Raw genomic sequence first — 21,791 nt, 5'->3', positions numbered from 1 at the left:
AGCAGTGGTGTCCTCTTTCATTTTGCCCAGTCCATCTCATCCCCTCTCCCATCTTCTCATTGTACTTTTTCACTCACATTTTGCTTTAATGTGAAAGGCTGAACATTTGTTCCCGTGGCAGATTATATTTCTGCAGACACTTAAAGACAATTGTAGAAATAAAATCAATCATACCTCGCCCACACTCTCATAGTGGTCATTGGTCTATGTCACAGAGGGAGCATACATACACACACATCAGTGATTTTCAGCTGAGTTCGAGTTGTTGTTAATGTAATTACATTTGTGGTTTGGAAAATTTGTGCAAGCATAACTCTTTTCATTGGCATTATGCCTTATATGTAAATGGTAAATGGTTTTGTATTTATATAGCCTTTACAGTACAGTTTGACATTGACCCATTCACACACACATTCATACAGTGCATCTATTAGCAGCCCTTTGTTGTTCTATGAGGGGCAATTCAGGGTTCAGCATCTTGTCCAAGGACACCTCGGCATGCAGATGGGGAAGACTGGGGATCGAACTGCTCTACCCCTCAGCCACAGCCGCCCATATGTAGTGTTGTTTGTGAAAGTGGTATTAGGAGAAAAGAGTAAAACTGATTTGTCATAGGGAATAAAACATACCTCGTAAGATATGCTTACTTTTCATTTGAAAAGATTCCGATAATTTTGTATTGGCAGAATTAACTTTATTGGCCAAGTATCAAATCAATCAAAATTGTATATGTATAGTCAACAAGGTCCGACATCCTCTGTCCTTAACGCTCAACAAGAGTAATGAAAAATTACCAAAGAAACAACATTAATTAGAAGAAACATTTTGTAAAGTATTTATACATAAGAAAATGTCCGATAGAGATGAAGGGAGCAGCAACGAACTGAGGAGTCACTGTCAGTGTGTGAGCAGGCATATCGTATAGTGCATGCAAGTTATTTGACTCTGGATTACACTGGCTCTCAATGTTCTTACACCTAGTGCACCCTGAACCTCACACTTTTTACTGTGGCAGCGTAGCATCAATATGATTTATTTTTTAAGTGCTTTTTTCATCTCTTAGTCCTCTTAGATGGAATTGCTTGGCTCAGTAAATTCTACTTTACTATACCCAACCATGGTCAAGCTTCATTTTTGTGGGATAAACTTTCCACAAAAGGTTCACGTAGTTTTATACAGCAAGTACAAGTAGTTTGTAACATGTCTTGTATTCTCTGACCAATAGTCAGATTTTCAATTTACAATAATATCAAATCCCAGATCAGCCGCAAACCCTCACATCTAAGATACTGGATTCAGAAAATGATACAGACTAAAGAGAAGGGCAGACTCCAACTGGAAGTTATTAAAAATATAACTACGAATGATTTCAGCTCAGGTATGATCAGAAAAATATCATTAAGGTGCCTGAGCTTTAATCTTCTTACCGCAGGGTGTTTGTTCTGCCGCTGCTGAGTCATTCCCCTCCTTTTCACACACATTATTAGCCCAAGGCTAAGACATCAGCTGAATACCTTTAATCTTCAGTGTGTAATGTAACATACTGTGTGTGTTGGCCCTGAGGGGATGGACATTCCTCTACACCACTGATCTGTACTGGTAGCTTCAAGCCTGAGAGGTCACAAGGACCTTGAGGATCACGTGACTCATTCCTTGCAGTTTTATCCCAGCTGAGCCGTCTGCTGAGGCTGTATGCTCAGTTAGGAGGTCTGTCTTCACTCTGTTGAACTGCTTCCTCTTGTTGTATGCACTGGAGCTGAGGGCGGATGAATCTTATGTCTTAGCAGAGGGGTGAGGTGAGCATTTAACCTGTGGAGTGTTATGGATGGCCTGTGTGCTGTATGATTTCTTCTCTGCTGATGAGTGAATGGAGGAGTGAATAGACAGAGGAGCAGACCCCTGGATTATCGATTCATTTTCTTTGGTGTTTAGGTTGTTACATCACTGGTAGAATGTTGAGAGATCTCAATTCAGTGATCCCAACAGCAGATTGATGCCTTGTTCCATTCAATTGTGCTGCATCAGTGACAGGTTGTTTGCAGTGATGGATTGTGTTGCAGTTAAAAAGTGAGCATGGAGACTGCAGCACACAAACATGATTGTTCACACACAGATGGGTGCTGTACAGTTTACTTACAACTGCTGGTAAACTTATTTTAAATATCCTAATAACAGCATTTTCACTCTACATTAGTCCTTCTCCCTCCTCCTGACAGCAGCTCTCATAAGGGCTGAGATACCTTGTGAGGAACATTTATCTCTCCCAAGATCAAGACCTAACAATGAGGGGAAAGTCATAAAAAAGTTCTTAGAATTTCATTACCAGAGGCAATTTTTTGTAGCAGGATGCTTTTATGAATAAGACCCATGATGTGTTTTGGATAACCGAAGCCCCAACACCAATTCAATCAACTGTTTTATTGCAAATGTTAAGGCTTTTCAATAGTTAATAGTAAGTGTTGTAGTGTTGTTTACAGATTGACTTACTACTCCCTAATGGCATTTTGTTATTAAGTTTACGGTTTTTCAGCTGATGGTTAAGACAGGGAAGTATTATAGGTTATTTATTAGGTTTTTGGCACATTGGTGGCACAGCTTTGGTGAAGGGAAAGCTGGTCTGTATGTTGTTTTACCACTTTGGTCCAGACTGAAATATCTAAGTGTTGAATGGATTGCCTTGAAATCTTACACAGATAATCATGGTCCCCAGAGAATGAATCATTGTGACTTTGGTTACCTGGTGGCTGGCTGCAGTATAGGTCATAAACACTGCCCCCTCCTTGTTAGTAGATGGGACCAATTTAATAAAGTAATTTTTCTGTTTCTGTCATTTTAAGTAGTTTTTATCACACTGATTCAATTGTCCATGTGTCTGATACTTAAGGTTTTAATAAGTTATTTGGTGCTAAAATAACATTGAGTAGCAATGATTGACAGCTGAGACTGACTCACAGTTTGAAGGTACAGTGTCTGGCCAGGACAAGATGGCTGTTCCCGTATGTAGGGTATTTGGGGTATGTTTTTGTACTTTGTGAGGAAATGGAGATGTTGTCCATCTTTATATACATTCATTAAGTATAACCTTATAAAATGTAAACTGAGTTTCATCCTGAAATTGTGAGTGCACTTAAATAGTGCATTAATCGAGAGACAGTCATTGCCAGAGTTTTTAAAAAGAAATGTACATGAAAAAACAATTATTTTGCTTGTAATTATACTTTACATCCATAAATGGACGGGCTTACTGGAGTTGACGCCGCACACATACCTGCATTGAGGGGGTTCCTGCATGAAGGGGGCAGTAGGTCATTTTCACTCATTAAGGTTGGTAATCCTCTAACCTCTTGTCAAAGCTAGGCCCCTAAAACACATGAACATTCACTGATTATTGCTAATATGCTATGAGGGCACGGTCAGTGTGCACACAGGTCGGTTAGTGGCAGACAGGTACTCCAACAAATCATCTAATTCTCTCCTAATCAAATGATCGGTCACCTTTATAACAGTCAGTCAAATCAGGTCCTAAACCTTAAGTGCAGCACAACAAAAAACTGTAGTTATGAGGACCTGAGAGGCCAATGAATCTATACAGTACTAATATACTCTATGGTAGCACTAAGTTGTTTAAAACTCTTGTTTAGACGCTGCGCTAAAGCTTTGTTTCCCGTTTTTCCCTCCTCGCCGCCGACCCTACAATGGGAGGTGCTTTTAAACCACGAACCACTTCAAAAATCACTCATCTCTAAAGTTTAATTAGTTTAATGAACTTCTGTCTTTTGATTGCTCTCCAGTTACTAAAGTTAGGGCTGTCTGGGAAGATGAACTGGATCTAAACTTGGAGGATGACTGGTGGGACACTGCTCTTAAGAAAATTCACACAAGTTCATCCTGCGCTCGTCTCACACTTATACAGTTTAAAGTACTGTTTAGACTTACCCCATTATCACTGACAAATGCGACAAATGTCATGCCTCATCCTGCAATTTAACCCATATGTTCTACTCTTGTCCGCTACTTTCTTGCTTTTGGCTGAACTATTTTGACACCATGTCAAGTACTTTCAGTGATTATAAAAGTGTTGCCATATTCGGGCTCCCAGAGAACCATAACCGGTTTACCTCTAATCAATTAGACATTTTAGCTTTCACTTCTTTACTGGCAAGACGCCACCTTCTTCTTCACTGGAAGTCAACTAAAGCTCCCTCCAGTACTCAGTGGCTCAACGACACCATGTCTTTTCTAAAGCTGGAAAAGATTAGATATTCGGTGAAAGGTAGCTCTAACAAATTTTATAGTAAGTGGCTTCCCTTTCTTACATTCTTTCACTCTCTCCAGTCCCTGCCCCCTGATTGACAGACCCCCCCCCCTCTCTCTCTTTTCTCTCTTTCTTCTTCCTTTTTATTCATTCATTTACTTATTCTTTTTTTTGTTTTTCTTTTTGTTTTTTTGTTTTTTGTTTTCCTTTTAATTTGTTTATATTGTACAACTTTAATACTTAATTGTTTCTTAATAGTATTTTCGGTTATCTATCTATCATTATTGTTGTTGTTTTCATTGAGTTGTATAATGTGTCGTTCACTGGACCACATTCATGTGGTCCAAAAAATAAGAAAAACATCCCAAGAGGAAGAATGTTTATACTATTCTTGATCCATCAAGATGCGCAGTGTTTTTGTGGTGTTTATGTCTCTTTGTATTGCTGATTGCCGTGCTGAGATTGTGATACCCAATGTAAATTTGACACTGATTTCTGACCTACTGTGCCTATCCTCTTAATAAAAATATATATATATATATAAAAAAAGAAGTGTTTTACCAACCTGAAGTTGAAAGAAGGGTCTGTATGTCTGCAGTAGATTAAGGCATAACGGCAGTTTTTAAAAAACATTCTGAAAGGGACTTTCTCCTCTGTTCTCTATAATATTATTTAGCTTTGAGGAATGGAAGAATCACAAGATCTTTTTTTGGAGCTTTGTTTTCCGTTTCTCAGTAATCTGCTATAACTAAATTTTTGGCAAATGTGCAGCATTTCCACATGTTTTGATTGGAAACACAGCAGTCACTGTCGTCATTTAGTCATTTTTATCTATCAAGTAATCTAGTTAAAGTTAAAGCCAGGGCCAATCTTTTTTCTATCAAGGTCCATTTGAGTTTTTGCACCGTCATTCACAGGCTATATTAAATTATTTATCACATATTATATTATGCACATATAATATTTGTTTATTTTAATATTGTTTTTATTGACTGTGATTGGTGATTTTGATTATACAAAATAATGCTCTATATCACTAACTGTCTTGTGTGATGGCTAGAACTGCTTCTCTCTAGCGGGTCTGATGTCAGATGGTGATCAATCAATCTGTCATTCTGTCAAATGTTATTTGTCGAGCCCATATTCACAAATCACAATTGATCTCACTGGGCTTAACAAGATGTGACATTCTCTGCCCTTAACCCTCAACAAGAGTAAGGCAAAACTACCCCCCAAAAAACCTCAGATAGAGTCATATGTTAGGGATCCCTTGCCCAGGATGGACAGAAGTGCAATACATGCTTCATGTAACAGAGCACATCAACAAAATAAAGACAATGCCCTAACATAAACTAAGAGGTGTATAAATATTTAAATTATTTGCACTCAAAAAGTCTGACAGAAAAGAAGGGAGCAGTAATGACAATTGTAATGATATAGGTATAGTAAGCAATCGTAGTTGTAATCATGATGATGATGATGATGATGATGATGATTACTATAGTCTCAGTGGGTTCAACCAAAACACAAATCTTCATCTGACCATACATGACTTGCAAAGATAGTAGTTCCAGCCTTCTCTCCTGCCAGAGAAGAAACAGTGTACTTTCCTGTGTTGTCTGTTAGCTATTTTCACTATGTCGTACCAGATCGGCAATCTGGTCTGTGACAGTTCCTCATAACAAACTGACACTTTGGAACCAATTGACTTTGTCTGGTTCCATCAGATTCTCCTTCTGAACTAGATTTCAGTTTCTTATTTCTCAGCTATTAGCTCACTCACCATAGCACCTGTATAACATTGTCTGTCAGGCTGTGGTCTTCTGAAAGCTGCTTGTTAAGAATCCAAACTCCACTGAAGTGAGTTATTAATGTCCGAGATAATTTGTCCTTGTAGCTCATTTCGTTCAACTCTTAAGATGTGTTGTGCAATAGGAGTAGACTTGACGTTGGCTAATTAATAATAATCATGAAATATGATTATTAAAATAAAAATTATCTATCAAAAATAATTAAATTATTAATTGAAGATGATCAGTAATCAAATAACATGTTGTGCAATAGGAGTAGACTTGACGTTGGCTAATTATTAATAATCATGAAATAGGATTATTAAAATAATAAAAATTATCTATCAAAAATAATTAAATTATTAATTGAAGATGATCAGTAATCAAATAACAATAAAACCACTAATGAGAAAATAGGAATTATCAATTAGAAAGTACAAGCTATCAATTAACAATGATAAGGTTATCAACCAAGAATAATGAAAATAATTAGTCTAAAACAATAAAATTATCAATTTAAGAATAATACTATCTATATTAATAATTGAGAAAGGGGGGCACCACCCTGGTTACCAGGGACCAACAAATCAAGCTATAATTATCAGTCTCATAATGATAAATGTCAAATTAATAATGTCAATATTTTAATATTAACGATTACTTAATAAACAGTGAAGGCTTCTAAGTTCGAGCACAGGCAATCATAATCCAGCTGTATTCACACACTTATGCACAAATAATCACAGACTACAGATACTTTAATTACAAAAGTATTTATTAAAAAGGGGAAATAAAGTTATAATGTTATTCAATGATTTATCATTTTAACAAGCTCCAATATTTCAAAGGTAAACACAGCAGCAGCACTTATCACAATTCAGAAAATACATGGACAACCTGCGGTCTACCTATGTATGTCTGTCTCTATGTGTGTGTGTGTCTGTGTCAAAGTGTCTCTCTGTGTGTGTGTGTCTATGTGTGTGTGTGTGAAATAAAGTTAGTGTTATTTAATGATTCATCATCTTAACAAACTCCCATATTTCAAAGATAACAACAGCAGCTTATCACAATTTAGAACACGCATGTAACCTCTGGTCCATCTATGTGTCTCTGTGTGTGTGTATCTGTCTGTGTCTATCAATGTGTGTATGTGTGTGTGTGTGTGTGTGTGTGTGTGTGTGTGTGTGTGTGTGTGCGAGAGAGAGAGAAAAAGAAGGGGCGTGGCGATGACGCGTAGTGACATCACATCTAAGATGGAGGCCGATCATGATTCGTGGAATCAAGGCCTAAAAACTCTCAAAATGGCGGATTGACTACAAAACAAGATGGCGGAGCCGTTATGAATTTAGAGCCAGGATGGGAGGAGAGAGAGAGCGGAGGCGTGGCAATAATAGACTCAAAATGGTGGGTTTAACTTAACGAATATGTTAATGACACCATGTGGCCGGAGCGCACACTGGTGGTCGTCACATGAATTACACAAAGGAAATTTTAGACAAAGAGAATTCTTATCTCTGCTTGGCTTTGGGGCCGAATGGTTTCCAGATGTGTTCAGCCTCTCTAAGCATAGATTTAACTATGTGACATGACCTGTATTATAAATACAGGTCAGGAGTGTGTATAGGTCGGTTTAGAAGGAGAGAGAGAGAGAGAGAGAGAGAGAGAGAGAACATGAGAAAACATGTAAGGAGAGTCCAAAGAAGCTCTTAAAAATACGTCTGAGATGAGTTAACAGTGATTCACCCCTCAGCCCTCAAGCGAGCGTTGTGGGCCGAGGTTCTGATCGGTGAAATCACTGCAGACTCACACAGACGTTAACAGTGCGGGCGGAGGCGCTTCTCGCGGCCCTATTTACTGCAACACAAAACATTGCGATCCAACCGGAAACCGGAAGTAGCGGCTCGGAGTAGTGGCCGGCTAAAACAATGGAACACGGAAGTTCCATCAACAAAATACACTCAAGTATTAAATCAACACGCTACATATTAAAACTAACATCTGCCCAGACAACATAAGCCTCTTACTGTGACCGTGATTTCGTGGGTTGCCTGCGCCTCGGCGCGAATCTCCCGGAAGTCCAGTGAACAATGTCTTGGCCTCTCAGGCGAGCTCCCGTGAGCACCGCAGCTGGGCCGGACCGGAGCGGATCAGTCATGCTCCGTGACGGGATGAAGCTTGGTCTTCTTCTGCAGCAGCGGAGATCGTGCTGCCTCACAGGGACGTTCGGCTGCTTGTAGCCGTTGTAGATCGTGTGGAGAAAGAATAAAGTAAAGTCCGTGTGGATAAGGAAACAGTCTGAGATCGTCCAGCGAGCAATTTCCTGTTTTGGTCTTTCCAAGTTAAAAACAGGAAAAGTCCTTTTCAAAATAAAAACGTCAACTAAGGTAAAAGAAGAAATGAATGAAATGAATTGAAATGAACAAAACAAATGTCTTATCGCCTCCATTAGTTACTGAGTCGTGTGGTTAGACCTCTTGAGGTCAGAAAACAACTTGAGCAGCGTGGAAAGGAATATGACAAAGAGAGTCTCTTAAAAATACCGAGTTAACTAGTAGAACCCCGGAGGGGTTCTGTTGTCGCTTGGGCATCTGAGTGAAGAGAGAGAGATTTCTGTGAGCTCAGCCCTTTTAAGTCATGTCTCAGGTGACTCCCCCCTGGGAGGAGGGGTCAGGGGTCAGTGTGGCCCTCCAGCCAATTGAGTTGTCAGGATTTGGCCCCCAGGGGCGGGCTTACCGTGGGGGACCAGGACGTGATCTTTTGCCACATGGAGATAAGGGCCCATGCTGGATTTTTAAATGTTAGGGGTTACCCGAGCCTGGCCTAAGGTTTTACGACCCTTTGTTCTAAGTCGGATCACTGGGCCTTGCCCAACAGATGAGTCTTTGTTATCAGAGCTACCACAGCCCCGCAAACTGCAGCCTCTGGGTTATATTTATCATTTTTCAATTTCTTTTGGAATGTGTGACATTCCATATCAGCTTAGCTATTGTTTATAGTTTCCGAGGTACTTGCCAGTCATGATATGTAAAAACTGTGTTATTCTTTTAGTCTTAAGCTCACTTAGCCTTTCACCTCTGAATTTTTAGTTTAAAAATGCAAAACTGTTGCTTTGTTTATGGCTGCTGTCCACCCTACTCCAGAGTTTTTGAGCACCTAAAGCATTTGGAAATACTTGTGTCCCTGTTTCAGTTTGACCACTTTGGGGCTGCATGGTAGGATATACGGGCAAAAACAGAGACTTTTGAAAACTATGACACTGTTAGCAATTTTCACATGCCTAATTGGTTCTTATCAGCCATGACTCTTCCACCAGCAGTGAAGGCATAATTCCTTCAGTAACAGTCATCAGTCAAAGAAAATAAATCTCATCTTAACCTTTCACTTTTGTTGTTCCTCCTCAGTATTTTCTGTAAGTAAGCACCTGGCTGCAGAGTAGACAATCACCAGCATGCCCATGTCCAGTGTATGTGAATTGTGATGTGATGTGTATTTTCAGGTGTGTTAGTGTGGATGGGGATTATTACTGATATGGAGCTACACTTGTGTGGGTGGAGATCGTTTTAATTTTGATGTAAAAACATTTTGGTTTGGATGTAGCCTTTGATCTATCATGACCATGAATCAGTTTCTTTTAACATCCCTCTCTCCTCTCCATGATCTAGATTTCCAGCTCCTTATGGCTGTATATGATGAGAACATCCTGAAGAATCCTTTCTACTTGGCTTTGGAGAAGCAGAGACCGGACCTCTGCAGCCGAGTGGCAGAGATCCACGGCATTGTGAGTCACAAGTTTTTGCAATGTAGTTAGTTTAATTTTACAACCTGTTAGCAACCAGCTTAAATCTACGTCAGGATAGGTGATTTGCAATGGTTGGTACGTCACTGTGTGGTTGTGTTTTCTCTGAGAAATGTATGTGTGTATCTATACTGTATATACAAAAATGTCCCCACAGTCTGTTGAACAAGAGGATAGAAACCCACCTAACACAACCATTAACTGCCTACTCACATATCAGCTGGTGTGTTGACTCAGTTGTCCAGGACTTGTTCCCTTCTGCCAAATAAATTAGTTAATGTTGGTGTTAATAGTTGTAATGTGTGGAGTGTCCATTATGAGTTTTCTCTGAAAATCATTCACGTTGATATTTTTGTAATAAAAATGTCAGCGGGGATTGGCTCCAGCTCCCCCTGCGACCTTCAAAGGATAAATGCTATGGATAATGGATGGATGGATGAATGGTCAATGTTCAAAATTAAGGAGTAATTAGTATAGGTGCATGATTCACCAAATCAGTGGTTTGATTTATACCTTTCTGGCTCTGTTTCCGAATCATTACAGCTTTTTTTATTATTACTATTGTCATGGTGTCATGTTCTACCTTGTCTCAGCCTCTGTTTGCTCCTACTCTGGCAAGTGCTGGCATATACAGCATTTTATTACAGCTGAATTCTTTGAATTTCGCCACAGATGTGTAAATCAGCAACACTGCCTGTAAATCCCCTCTGATGACGCAATAGAATACTTCAGGTCAATAAAAAAAATGCAGTGAGAAAGAAACAGTGCAATCTGGGGTTTCTGCCACCCTCCTGCAACAGCAGAACAAGACAGCAGCGTTCATTGATCACTTCCTCCTCAGTGGTTGAATGTGCAGCAAAGAACCACCTACTTGACACATATCCCTGAATTTCTCACAGTCTGTTGTCACTCCGCCAGCCCTGGATCTGAGTCATTCTAAATGTTAAAATGTTTTAGAGTAAGAGACAGAAGACCTTGGACTTATTTTTAAAGTCAAGCTAAATGTTAAACTGTTAAACCACCTCCTGTAATAACAGTCCATTGTCCAATATACATTACCTGAAATGACCAGAACAACTATACAGAAAAAAAGTTTACGACATGCTGCATCCTGTCAAGATGCTTAAAACGTTAGCAGATAAGAATCTGATGTCTGAAAGCAGACCGTGCAGCTGTGACTCATCAGGACTCCTCTGGAAACTCATATGACCTGATGGCCGCAAAATACATCTAACTTGATTATAGGTTGTATTGCCCATTTCAAAACAGACTGCTGACAAATAGATTAATCATAGAACAACACGCAACATCCAAAACAGTTTGTGCACACTCCACATTCGACCACACATCAGGGTTTAACCTCATATTCTGGCTCATGATCAGATTTTCAATCCCTAAATTCTCATGACCAAGTAAAAAATAATTCTTATCTTGTCACTGTGCTCTTCTAGCCCACAAGGGTCTATTCAGAGTCTAGTCTTATGCTCCATTGACATGCTACCTTTAGGAAACATCATATTTGACTCTGGATGATGCTCGCTTAGCCTTTCACCTCTGAATTTGATGCTGATGATGTCCAGCTTTATGAATTTGTGAAACCTGAGGAACTTTCAGATCCGACAAGATTGATTATTTTCCGCTCCAACAGTTAGAACCCAACATTCACCTTCTTCAATCCAAGGTGCTGTTGTATGGTTAAATAAGTCCGAAACGCAGCTTCTCCTTTCACCCTGGCGCTAGTCTCACTAAACCCCTGCCTGTTAAGTTTAGGCTTGGATTCAAAATCCTCCGAATTACTTTAAAGGCCTTTATTGTAGGGTTGGTAAATTGTTTCTGAAACACTTTTAATATTTGTTTAAATCCTCCTCAGGTTTCAGTAGCCATCAATATATATAAATTAAAAAAAATCCTGTTTCTGTTGCCTTCACAGCAATATAATAAAGTCAGCAATCATCTAATTCGGTCAATTTGTTGGTGTACCTGTTTGTCACGAACCGACCTGCCTGCATGCACCCTTGCACATGACCCCCCAGCAGAGACACACAAAGCTATAGACGCAGAGACAGAGGAGCCAGATGTTAGTGAGCTAGTGAGCTAGCCAGGGAAATTCGGGTTCTAGTAGTTGTCAGTCAGTGCAAGGCACACGCTCGTGTGTTTTGGGGTGTAGCTTTGATGAAAGGGCAGATGGGAGAGGCTGGGTTGTAATGTTTGCATTTTTTCATAGTGTTGCCTGCTCCTGTAACCTTTACAGGATTACAAACCCCAGCTTTAATATGTGAAAATATACTGTCCCCTCCTCGCGCACCAACCAACCCTGGACATGATCCCTCACCGACTACCCACAAACTCTGTCTTGGTTTATTTATTTTCCTCCAACCTGAGTTTACAAAAAACTCGGTGCCACCATACTGTATACAAGTATATATCTACGTGGCCTTGTTGTGCTGCACTTAAAGTTTAGGATCTGATGTGACTGTCCAGTCCCCCAGATTATGGATCAGTGATTGTCAAGTTAATGTTTAATAGAGAATTAAAAACAACTTGGTAAAGATATCACCGTTAAAGTAAAAAGATTTTCTGCTTTTGTCCCATGTTACTAACAACCTGCAGGTCCTTGTTCCCTGCTGCGGAAGTTTGACTGTTGGCAGCTACTCAGACTATCAGTTTGACAACTATGTCCTGCAGCCTGTGGAGGACAGATACCAGACTCTGGATGGAAAGGTTTGTCTCCCTTCTGCTCCAAGCTTCTCCCCCAAGAGTTCGAAAACAAATTCTGTTGATAAATATAGAATGATGAATTAGGAAACAGCAGAATATCTAATCAACTGCTTCAAGGTCTTGGTTACAAACTTTTTGACTCGTCACAGCCGGAAATAACTAACTATTGACTAATGTAACTGAGTCAGGACACAACAACATGAAGGATCACAACAGCACATTAAGTGAATGTGTTATCATACATTATCGGCTAATACTTTAATTTCCATTTTGGCAATTGGCAACAGTATCTAAGACAATAGCAAAATTAAAGAGAGATGAAGTAGAAGGGAAGTCAGTACACAAACACTAGTGAAACAGGAAGTGATACAATATGCCCACCACAGAACAACAGGTGAACAGCAGTCTGATGGAACTTTTTAGTTTCTCTTAAAAGTAGTTCCTTAGAACCAAAACTGATGGTACTTCCCTTTGTTTGAAAGCGCTTTCTATAAACCTGTTCTTCTATCTCTTTAGGTGGTTCTAATCCAGTTTTCTGTATCTCAGAAAGTTTCTAACATTAGACTTTTTGGATTAAACCAAAGACGTGTAACGTGGTTATTCAGTCCATCGTAATCTTTTAACTGGACTACTGTAACTGCTCTCTGCATGGCAACTCTCAACTACCGCTAACGCAACACTTTGTAGGAACAAAGTGTATTATTTTATAGAAGATAAATCTTGGCTATTTAAAGTTCATATTAAAGACAAGGGGTTCTTATTAGCTGCACCAAATTCAAGATTAAAAGAGGGAGAATCCAATTGACTATTGCGAAATCAAATTTTAGATCAAGACATTTGGACTTTGCATTCAAACATCTGAATGAAAGTCATCAGAATCCAATTATATTCTGTTAGGAATGTCAGGACTGTAAAATACAATTTAAAAAAAGAATGGCATAACTGAAGAGGGGTGATATGGAAGTAAACAAATGTTAATATTAAAAATGATACAAGTTAATATATAAATGAATCCTATACAGTCAAGGTTCTGTGTGACAGGTCATCTTGATAGTTTGTAAACTGCCTGCAATGTAATGTAAAGGTCAAGATTTTGAAATTATTTTTAAAAGTTATTTAAACTTAAATATGTGTCGTGTTGACTGCAAAATCCAGAAAATCTGTGAAAATGGTAATCTTTTTATTTCAAAGTTTTTTTACACTGGACTCAAATATGATGATTTGCCCACCTTATGTTCATTTTGCTGTTATTGTTTCAGAATAAAACTGCACTGACCTGTTGATGTTGTGTATTTCAGGAGGTCAGAATCCTGGACAGACAGGTCCTGCTGGGATCCGGCTTCCCGGCTCCGGCATCGGTGTCCATCCTGTTTGAGGAAACCTTTTACAATGACCAAGAGCAGAGCTACAGCATCCTGTGCATCTCCCGGCCTGTGGAGGTGGACACAAGCCCCAACGAGCTCAGCCCTCCGCCCCCCTACTGCCTGAAGAGTGTGGAGGACGTCAGGGAGTTCCTGGGCCGCCATGCCCAGAAACTGGACAAGTTCATCCACGGCTTCTGTCAGGCCTTCAAGGAGCAGGAGAGGAAGGGACTCCGACACCACATTGTATGATGAACTCTTTAATTTCCTTTCATTCCCATTGTCTTTCATTCCCATCATGTCTTCCTTCGTTGTGCCAAAATTTTGTTCTCCCCTCAGCACTCTATTCTTTTTCTTTTCTGTTCTCTTAGATTGCCTTTTCTTTCCATTCCTTCTGACATTTCCTTTCTTCTTCCTCACCCCTTTATCTTCTTTCTAGTATGTCCCTCTGTCAGCATCCCATCATCCACCCATATTTTTTCCCAAAATTTTGTATTTGTCTTTTTTAATCGTGGCAATTCTCTACAACCTGATTAAGAATACACAAAAAAATTGATGTATAAGTTGATGGTAGGTGTAAAGAGGTATGAAATACAATTCTAGAATCAGTCTAACTCTAAAGTATTGTTTCTATGGAGTAGAGAGGTAAACATATAAAAAGGATTTGTGGAGAAATTGTGTTTTTACTTTTATTTCTTTTAAAATTAACCATACAAATTAAGGTTTTATGTTTGGCTTTTTAATGGTTGTGATGACTTATCGGAGAGCTTTTCTTCTCTATTTACAAATCTCCCATCTTCTCTTCACCCAGGACTCAGTGAACGGTCTCTACACTAAATGTCTTCAGTGTCTACTGAGAGACTCTCGCCTGGTGAGTAAAAAACTTGTTGAATCAGCTGTTAGTCTGATACAGTAGAGGCTGATAGAGATAACGGAAGAGTGTTCAGTGAGAACTTGTAGACTGTGTCCAAGTTCAGGTGAATTTTGACCCTGGAAATGACATTATTCGTCAACAAGGCAAATGCAGACTCTGCAAAGCTCACTATCTCATACCTACTTGCACTGGCCAGTTGTTTAAAGAATGGTTATCGTATACTACAACTTGGAAGATTGACAGTTAATTTTTCCAATCAGGTGCTGTTCTGTTCTTCTTGGGGGGCTTAGTTCATGTCAGCTCAGAAGGAAGAATCCTAACTTTTAAGCTGTGGTAAACAAGTCATCCATAGAAACACTTGATGAATACAATTGACAGACTTAAAGGATAGTTCTGGTATTTTTAAAACCGCATTTTTCCATCTTTAGGGGTTTAAATAAATAATACAGCAAATAAAGTTTGTAGTTAGTCCATTATTCAGTCAAACCAGCAACTCTTAAAATTATTGTTTTTGTCAGTGGCTTTTAACATAGCAATATAACTGTTTATGTTCAGATAAAAGGATTTTCTAAAGGTGTATCTCTGTAGGAACTCTTTCCATAATAGTGTCACTAACAATTTAACCTGTCAGTGATAAAAACAGTAACACTAGTTTAGTGTAATGCCCCTTTAGATTACTCTGCAGCTGTTTGCTGGTTGAAAGTTACAGCTTGTATGCTCAATGGCCCATTTAAAAATATTCATACCTTTTCTTTAAATCTGTAAATGTCGTATAAACAACCATGTTGTATAAACCAGGTCTTTATAGAGCACTGGTTGATGTATCACAACAAGTTGACTGATGAAAAGGCCATTGCAGGATGTAAACAATGAAAGCAGGACGAAAACATTTTTTCTGAACATGTGTATCATCATGGCATTACAAAAAAAATGCATGTGACATTGACTAATTTATCATTAACTAGTCACCAGTGTTGGGGAGTAACGGAATACATGTAACGGCGTTACGTATTTAGAATACAAATTATGAGTAACTGTATTCCGTTACAGTTACAAATTAAATAGATGGTATTCAGAATACAGTTACATTGTTGAAATCAGTGGATTACATGACGGTACTTCTCTGTTTCACGAGTTTAATCACTGTCTCGTAAATCCACCGGAGGCAAAGCCCCCAGGAAGCAGCTGGAGACCAGGGCTGCCGTAAGAGCGCCCGGCCCCCGGCGGCGTGAAGAAGCCTCACCGCTACCCGCTCGGGACCGTTACAGGCCCCGGGACCTTGGCTCTGAGAGAGTTCCGTCGCTACCAGAAATCTACGGAGCTGCTGATCCGCAAGCTGCCCTCCCAGCGCCTGGTGAGAGAAGACCGACCTGCGCTCCCAGAGCTCCGCTGTCATGGCTCTGCAGGAGACCAGCGAGGCACGCAGGGTTCACACCGGACGCTGAAGCGACGCTAAAATAATATCACCCGTTGACCCAGTAGTATAAAAGCATATGGTCACTTGTTGCTCCAACATTAACTGCAACAGCGTCCCAATTTAATGTCATCCATCTTCAAGAACTTCTCCGCTGTTTGCTCCGTTCAATGTCGGGTGTCGAGGGTAAATTACGTATTCTCCGCCCCCCCCCCCCCCCTCTCTTTATTTAAAACTCCAGGACAACAGAAGGGGAATACAAACTATGGGATGCATGCTTTATCATTTATATCATATAAAATATGTCATCAATATCGTTTAAAATCCTTTTTCAGTGTGTTTCCTGGAGCGATATGCTCGCGTCAAGCGCAAAAAATAGACCCGACGCCGAAACGATCGCTGCACGGCGCGAGGCAGCCTTGGCGCAGGGGGGGGTTCAGCCTCCGGTGAGACCCGCACAGAGGTGGGAGTGGATGGGAGCCGGACATCCAGCGGGCCCGCAGCATCGGTGGAGAGAGAGTTTAAACTGCTGCTGCTCCACTGATTATAACAACGCCAATCATACACTTAAAAAATGCAATACAAACCGGAAGTATTCCAAGTATTCAGAATACGTTACTCAGATTAGTTAATGTAATGGAATACGTTACAGATTACATTTTTGTGCATGTATTCTGTATTCTGTAACGGAATACGTTTTGAAAGTATCCTTCCCAACACTGCTAGTCACACACTTGGCCATTGCTCTATGATCATCTTCACTTCAAAGTTTTGAGTTTCACAACCTTAAATGTAAGCTTGGATGTTTTGACACTTTTACACAATTACACGTTACCATACCAATTTACACCTTTAACCATCGAACATGTTGGTAGTAAATCTAAAAGGTTGCGCTCATCATGTGCAAGTGTTGGTTGTGAAGAATGCTCCGGTCTGACCTCAGGTGCTCCTAAAGAAGTGTTCAGTACGACCCGTGTCCTCCGAATAATCTGTCTACTCAACCTAGACTTCTCAGCATCAGAATGCATGTTAATCAGTAATGACTCCACAGGACATCAGAATGTTTTGTTAGAGCCTATGAAGTCTAACAAGATCATCTGTGACATAAGTGTTTTGACCCGGCCCCACATTCTTCCCTTGAAAATGTTCTGCCTAATCACGGAGCTGCATCACATGCTGTGCATTTCTCTGCATTGTCTGCTCTCATGGATGGTGTTTCTCTACAGAAACTTCGGACGAAGCAGGAGCTTCAGATGACTCTTCTCAAACAGGCTGTGGAGGTAACTTCACTTTGATTCAAATTTGTTTCTTAAACCGTATTTGATGAGCAGATATCTAAGCAAATCTGCAGACAGTACAAAAAGGTTACATCTAGTTCAAAGTGAAAGTCTTTAATATGAGTCTACAAGGTAGTAAGCAGCCCCCATTTCATTGGAGTGTAAAAAGAGGATGTTATATTTGTGAAAGTTTTGAATTTTTTGGGTGGGTACCAAAAAAGGAAACCAAATTCTTTTGTTGCTTTGCCCAAATCTGCAATGGCTGCTGGAGTCGCTTGATTCTCGTCAGCAGGACTATGAAGCCTTGCTTTCACTGTTGCTGCCCACTAATCATCCACCTTACTATAATAAATGCGAGGACAGTCCATGTGTGTTGTTTTGCCAGATCCTAACGTCAAATTTCCACTTACCCATATGTGACTGGTAAGAAGCAGCTAGTCAGACAGGAATGGAGCCAAAAGATCCAACTCTCTTGCTGTAAGTGCTGTAATCCCCATCACTATAAAGGAGCGTGCACTGCTGCTGTATAATCAAGTGATCTACCCAGCAGAGTTATTACGTCACTTCCTGCTTCTGGAATAAATGCGGGGGATTTGATGCTGTCGTGAACGCATCTGTGCAGAGAACCTCCTGCTGTGTTGTGTATATGTGAAAAATCAAACTGCGATTAACTCTGTATCCAATACTCCAGTCTTGTAAACCAAAATGTATTTTTCCTCCTTTTCCCCCAGATGTATGTTCATCATGGTATCCATGATTTAATGTTTAACTTTGTGGGAACTCTTGAAGCCAGCCAGGTAGGTCTGATCCCTCACTGCTTCCCCACACCTCCAACATATTCTGATACAAATATTTGCTTTACCAATTAAATGTCCAGTGTGTAAGATTTAGGTGAAAGGGATCTATTGGCATAAATTGAAAATAAAATAATCCTAGTAATATTTTCATTTGTGTGAAATCATCTAAATTGATGTTTTCTTTACTCTAGAATGAGCCATTTATATTTACATTGGGAGTAGGTCCTCTCTATGGAGGGCATTCAAAAAACGTATCAATGTCTGTTAAACAGATGATGTCAGTCCCTCAAAATCAAATGGGGGCTGGTGTCAGTGTATAGTGTTGTGTTCTATGTCACATCTCTGCTTCTGGAACGCCAGAATGTGTCCTAAAGTGTAAATGTGGAAGCTTTGTTTGGTTCAGTGTAAAACAGGAATGGGGGCATAATGAGGGGTCTCCCTAACAGCAACATAACTAGATCTCAGTTTCTGAATTCAGACCATTGGTTACAGTTTCATTAGGTTTTGTATGTGTCCTCTCTGACTCTTTTATTTTAATCTGATAGAAATGTCCTGTTGAAATGAATCAAAGATGATTTTTCATGTCAACGTAATGGCAGCGTCAGTAATGTTAGAATTGTACCAAACCATTGTGAAAAAGGGAACTCAAGGCAAAGATTTTGGTTTACCAGCCAATATATGTTCAAACCCTCACCCATGGTTACAAGCTCTGGGTAGTGACCTGAAGAGTGAGGCTGTAGATGCAAGCGGCTGAAATAAGCTATGTAGGTAGGGGGAGGAGCTCGGACATCTGGAGGGAGCTCAGAGTTGAGACACTGCTCGTTTGTTTCGAAAAGGGCCAGTTGAGGTGGTTCAGGGATCATATCAGGATACCTCTTGGGCACATTCTATTGGAGGTTTTCCAAGGACAACCAACTGGGAGGACACCTGGGGTAGACCAGGAAGCCGTTTGAGGGACTGAATATTCCATCTGCTGAGGGAACACCTCAGGATCTCCTAGGAGGAGCTTGAACGTGTAGCTGGGGAGAGAAACATTGGATGGATAGATGGCATTGGTAGCAGAACTGATCTACTGTTTGTTCTGCTGCTCATCAACAGGATGCTGCCTTCAACAAAACCACCAGGAGTCTGCAAGAGCTGCAGCAGAAAGAGCTGGGAGTCAAACCTGAGTTCAGGTCAGTTCGATCAGTTGAAACGGCCGAAATGGAAATGTTTTGAAACAATGACATAGACTCAAACAACTGCTTGCTGAAAGCAACAGGCTTTATAAATGTAATATTACGGATGCTGCCTTAATGTGGTTTTCTTGAATTCCTACAGTTTTGATAACTGGTTAATTTACATGATTTTCCTCTCTGTTTGTTCATGTTTTAAGTTCCTGTCTACCACTGTTGTAACCCGTGCTCCTCTTGTGTTTCTTTAGTATAAACCTGCCCCGGGCAAAGAGAGAGCTGAGTCAGCTCAACCAGCATACCTCTCCACTCCTCAAACTGCTGTGCCTGCGCAGAGTCACTGTGACTGCTACCCAGACACCCAGACACTCAGGTACACAGTGTGGGTGTATTTGTTTGTCTGTGACAATCAATCAAATTATTTTATTCATCAAATTTTAGATAAACTTTATTGATTGATATTTGACAAAGAATTAAACTTGATCCGATGCAAAACTGATGCTTTTGTTCAGACTGATGCTCAAATCAAGACCACCCATGGATCACAGATGTAAGAATATATAATCGCAGTTAAAGTTTGAGAAACTGTGCAGCGCTAGGTTTAATTGAAACGCAGGATTTAAGAAATTCTTCAGTTAGAGGAGCAAAACATGAACACATACATTTCTCCTCACACTCTCCCCCATTTCTGCTCTTTTTTTTTCCTATTTTTTTTAACCTCAACCTCACTCTGTAAAGTGCTTTGAGATATGTATAATGTGTTTTGCACTATACAAATTAAACTGAATTGAATTTCCTAAAAACAACTTGAGATTTTAAAATGTAATATAACCTTGAATTTGTTCCTTCAAACTAAATTACATTTATTTATATTAGCATGAAAGAGAGACTCCTCTGCTTCACCTTATCTCCATCATATCTACTGTTATTAGTGCAGATTTAATTAGTTACGACTATCAACGTTTCCCTGCTGATTTACCTAATCATAGATTAATATTTGGTAACATCAATATGTAAGCTGGTCTTCTCTCTGGACAGGCCTACAGAACTCCTGCCTGGTCTGTAGTGCCCGCTCACTGTCTGTTATCAGATCAGCACATGGGACAGTGCATGCTCTGTCAGACTCTAATGTGTTTGTCCAGTTTGCTTTGGAAATCCAAGGTTATTGGCCAACAACAACCCCACTGTCGTTCGTTAGCATGGTACGATCCACTCCTAATTAATGTTTGTCAAGTGGCCAATTTAGTCATTTGGCCTGGACAGAGGGAGAGGCTCTTAGGCAGCGTGAGGAGGACACAGCAGGATGAATGGAGGGAAAATGAGGTGTAAAATGACTGTTGCTTTGTTTTTAGCATTTCACTTGACAAAATGTGTGGTTTCCCCCTGCAGTCAGCATTGAGGCCGTAAGTGCAGACGACCTGCTCTCTGTCATCCTCTACCTGCTGGTGAAGACGGAAATCCCCAACTGGTGAGCTGTGAGGAGAAGTCACTGTGACACCTCTGGCCTTGATGCTGGTTGGGAAAAAAATACAAACAATGGTTTGTGTGGACTTTCAGGAGGCTCAACTGAAATATAATATAAAATACAAAGATGGAAAGGATTTTTCACCAGTGGTTCCATAGGGGTCAGGACCCCCTGGAGGGTTGTGAGACACCAAATAGGGGTTGCAAGATGATTTCCAGAAGTTTGCTTCAATTAATAAACAAGTGGAAATAGCCCATTATTATATAGATAGCCGTTATTGTAACAATTAATGGATATAATAGTTGTCAAATTTGAAATAAAGCCATAAAAAAAACAATAAAATGTCAACTTATTTTCTGTCACAAATTCCTCATAGTCCCCCAAATTAACTCTTAAGGGATTATGACAGAGTAGTGACAGCACAAGTTGTAGCAGATCAACTTACTGTAGCACAGGAAACATTGGTTGTTTAAGCAATATCATTGATGTGCTCCAGGGTGAATGCACTGTCCATCTGATTAACAGATACAGGTGGAGCGAGTGTTTTCCAGTAGCTGTGTATGTTTACGTTTTTTTTGTTTGCAGGATGGCCAACCTGAGCTACATCAGGAACTTCTGCTTCAGCCACTCCAGTAAAGATGAGCTCAGCTACTGTCTGAGCACCTTTGAGGCTGCAGTGGAGTACATCAACCTGGGGAAGCTGCAGGACACACACTCTGTAAGACACACACGCACACCTCTCTCTTAGACGCACACACACACACACACACACACACACGCACACACACGCACGCACACAGACAGTTGTAATCGATCAGCAGTGATGTATCTCAGAATTCAATGTTAAAGATGCTTTGTTGGTTCTGTTCCCC

The 21,791-nt window shown here is 40.1% G+C and overlaps 1 protein-coding gene across 1 annotated transcript in view; it reads left to right on the top strand.

The window, feature by feature from the left end:
* ankrd27 (ankyrin repeat domain 27 (VPS9 domain)) overlaps window positions 1-21,791 on the top strand; it is a 38,457-nt gene that overhangs the window by 1,387 nt on the left and 15,279 nt on the right. Inside the window, exons 2-11 of the mRNA XM_061077113.1 lie at window positions 9,708-9,823; window positions 12,452-12,562; window positions 13,858-14,166; window positions 14,732-14,791; window positions 17,435-17,488; window positions 18,217-18,282; window positions 19,381-19,457; window positions 19,706-19,827; window positions 20,844-20,922; window positions 21,505-21,637. Of these exons, the coding sequence (XP_060933096.1) occupies window positions 9,722-9,823; window positions 12,452-12,562; window positions 13,858-14,166; window positions 14,732-14,791; window positions 17,435-17,488; window positions 18,217-18,282; window positions 19,381-19,457; window positions 19,706-19,827; window positions 20,844-20,922; window positions 21,505-21,637 (1,113 nt within the window). The 5' untranslated portion in view covers window positions 9,708-9,721. The remainder of the gene's footprint in view (window positions 1-9,707; window positions 9,824-12,451; window positions 12,563-13,857; window positions 14,167-14,731; window positions 14,792-17,434; window positions 17,489-18,216; window positions 18,283-19,380; window positions 19,458-19,705; window positions 19,828-20,843; window positions 20,923-21,504; window positions 21,638-21,791) is intronic.

The sequence above is a fragment of the Limanda limanda genome, chromosome 8 (genome assembly GCF_963576545.1).
Source record: "Limanda limanda chromosome 8, fLimLim1.1, whole genome shotgun sequence".
In the NCBI taxonomy this organism is placed as follows: Eukaryota; Metazoa; Chordata; class Actinopteri; order Pleuronectiformes; family Pleuronectidae; genus Limanda; species Limanda limanda.
The sequence above is the reverse complement of the archived record's forward strand: the minus strand, read 5'-3'. Positions and strand labels throughout refer to the sequence as shown.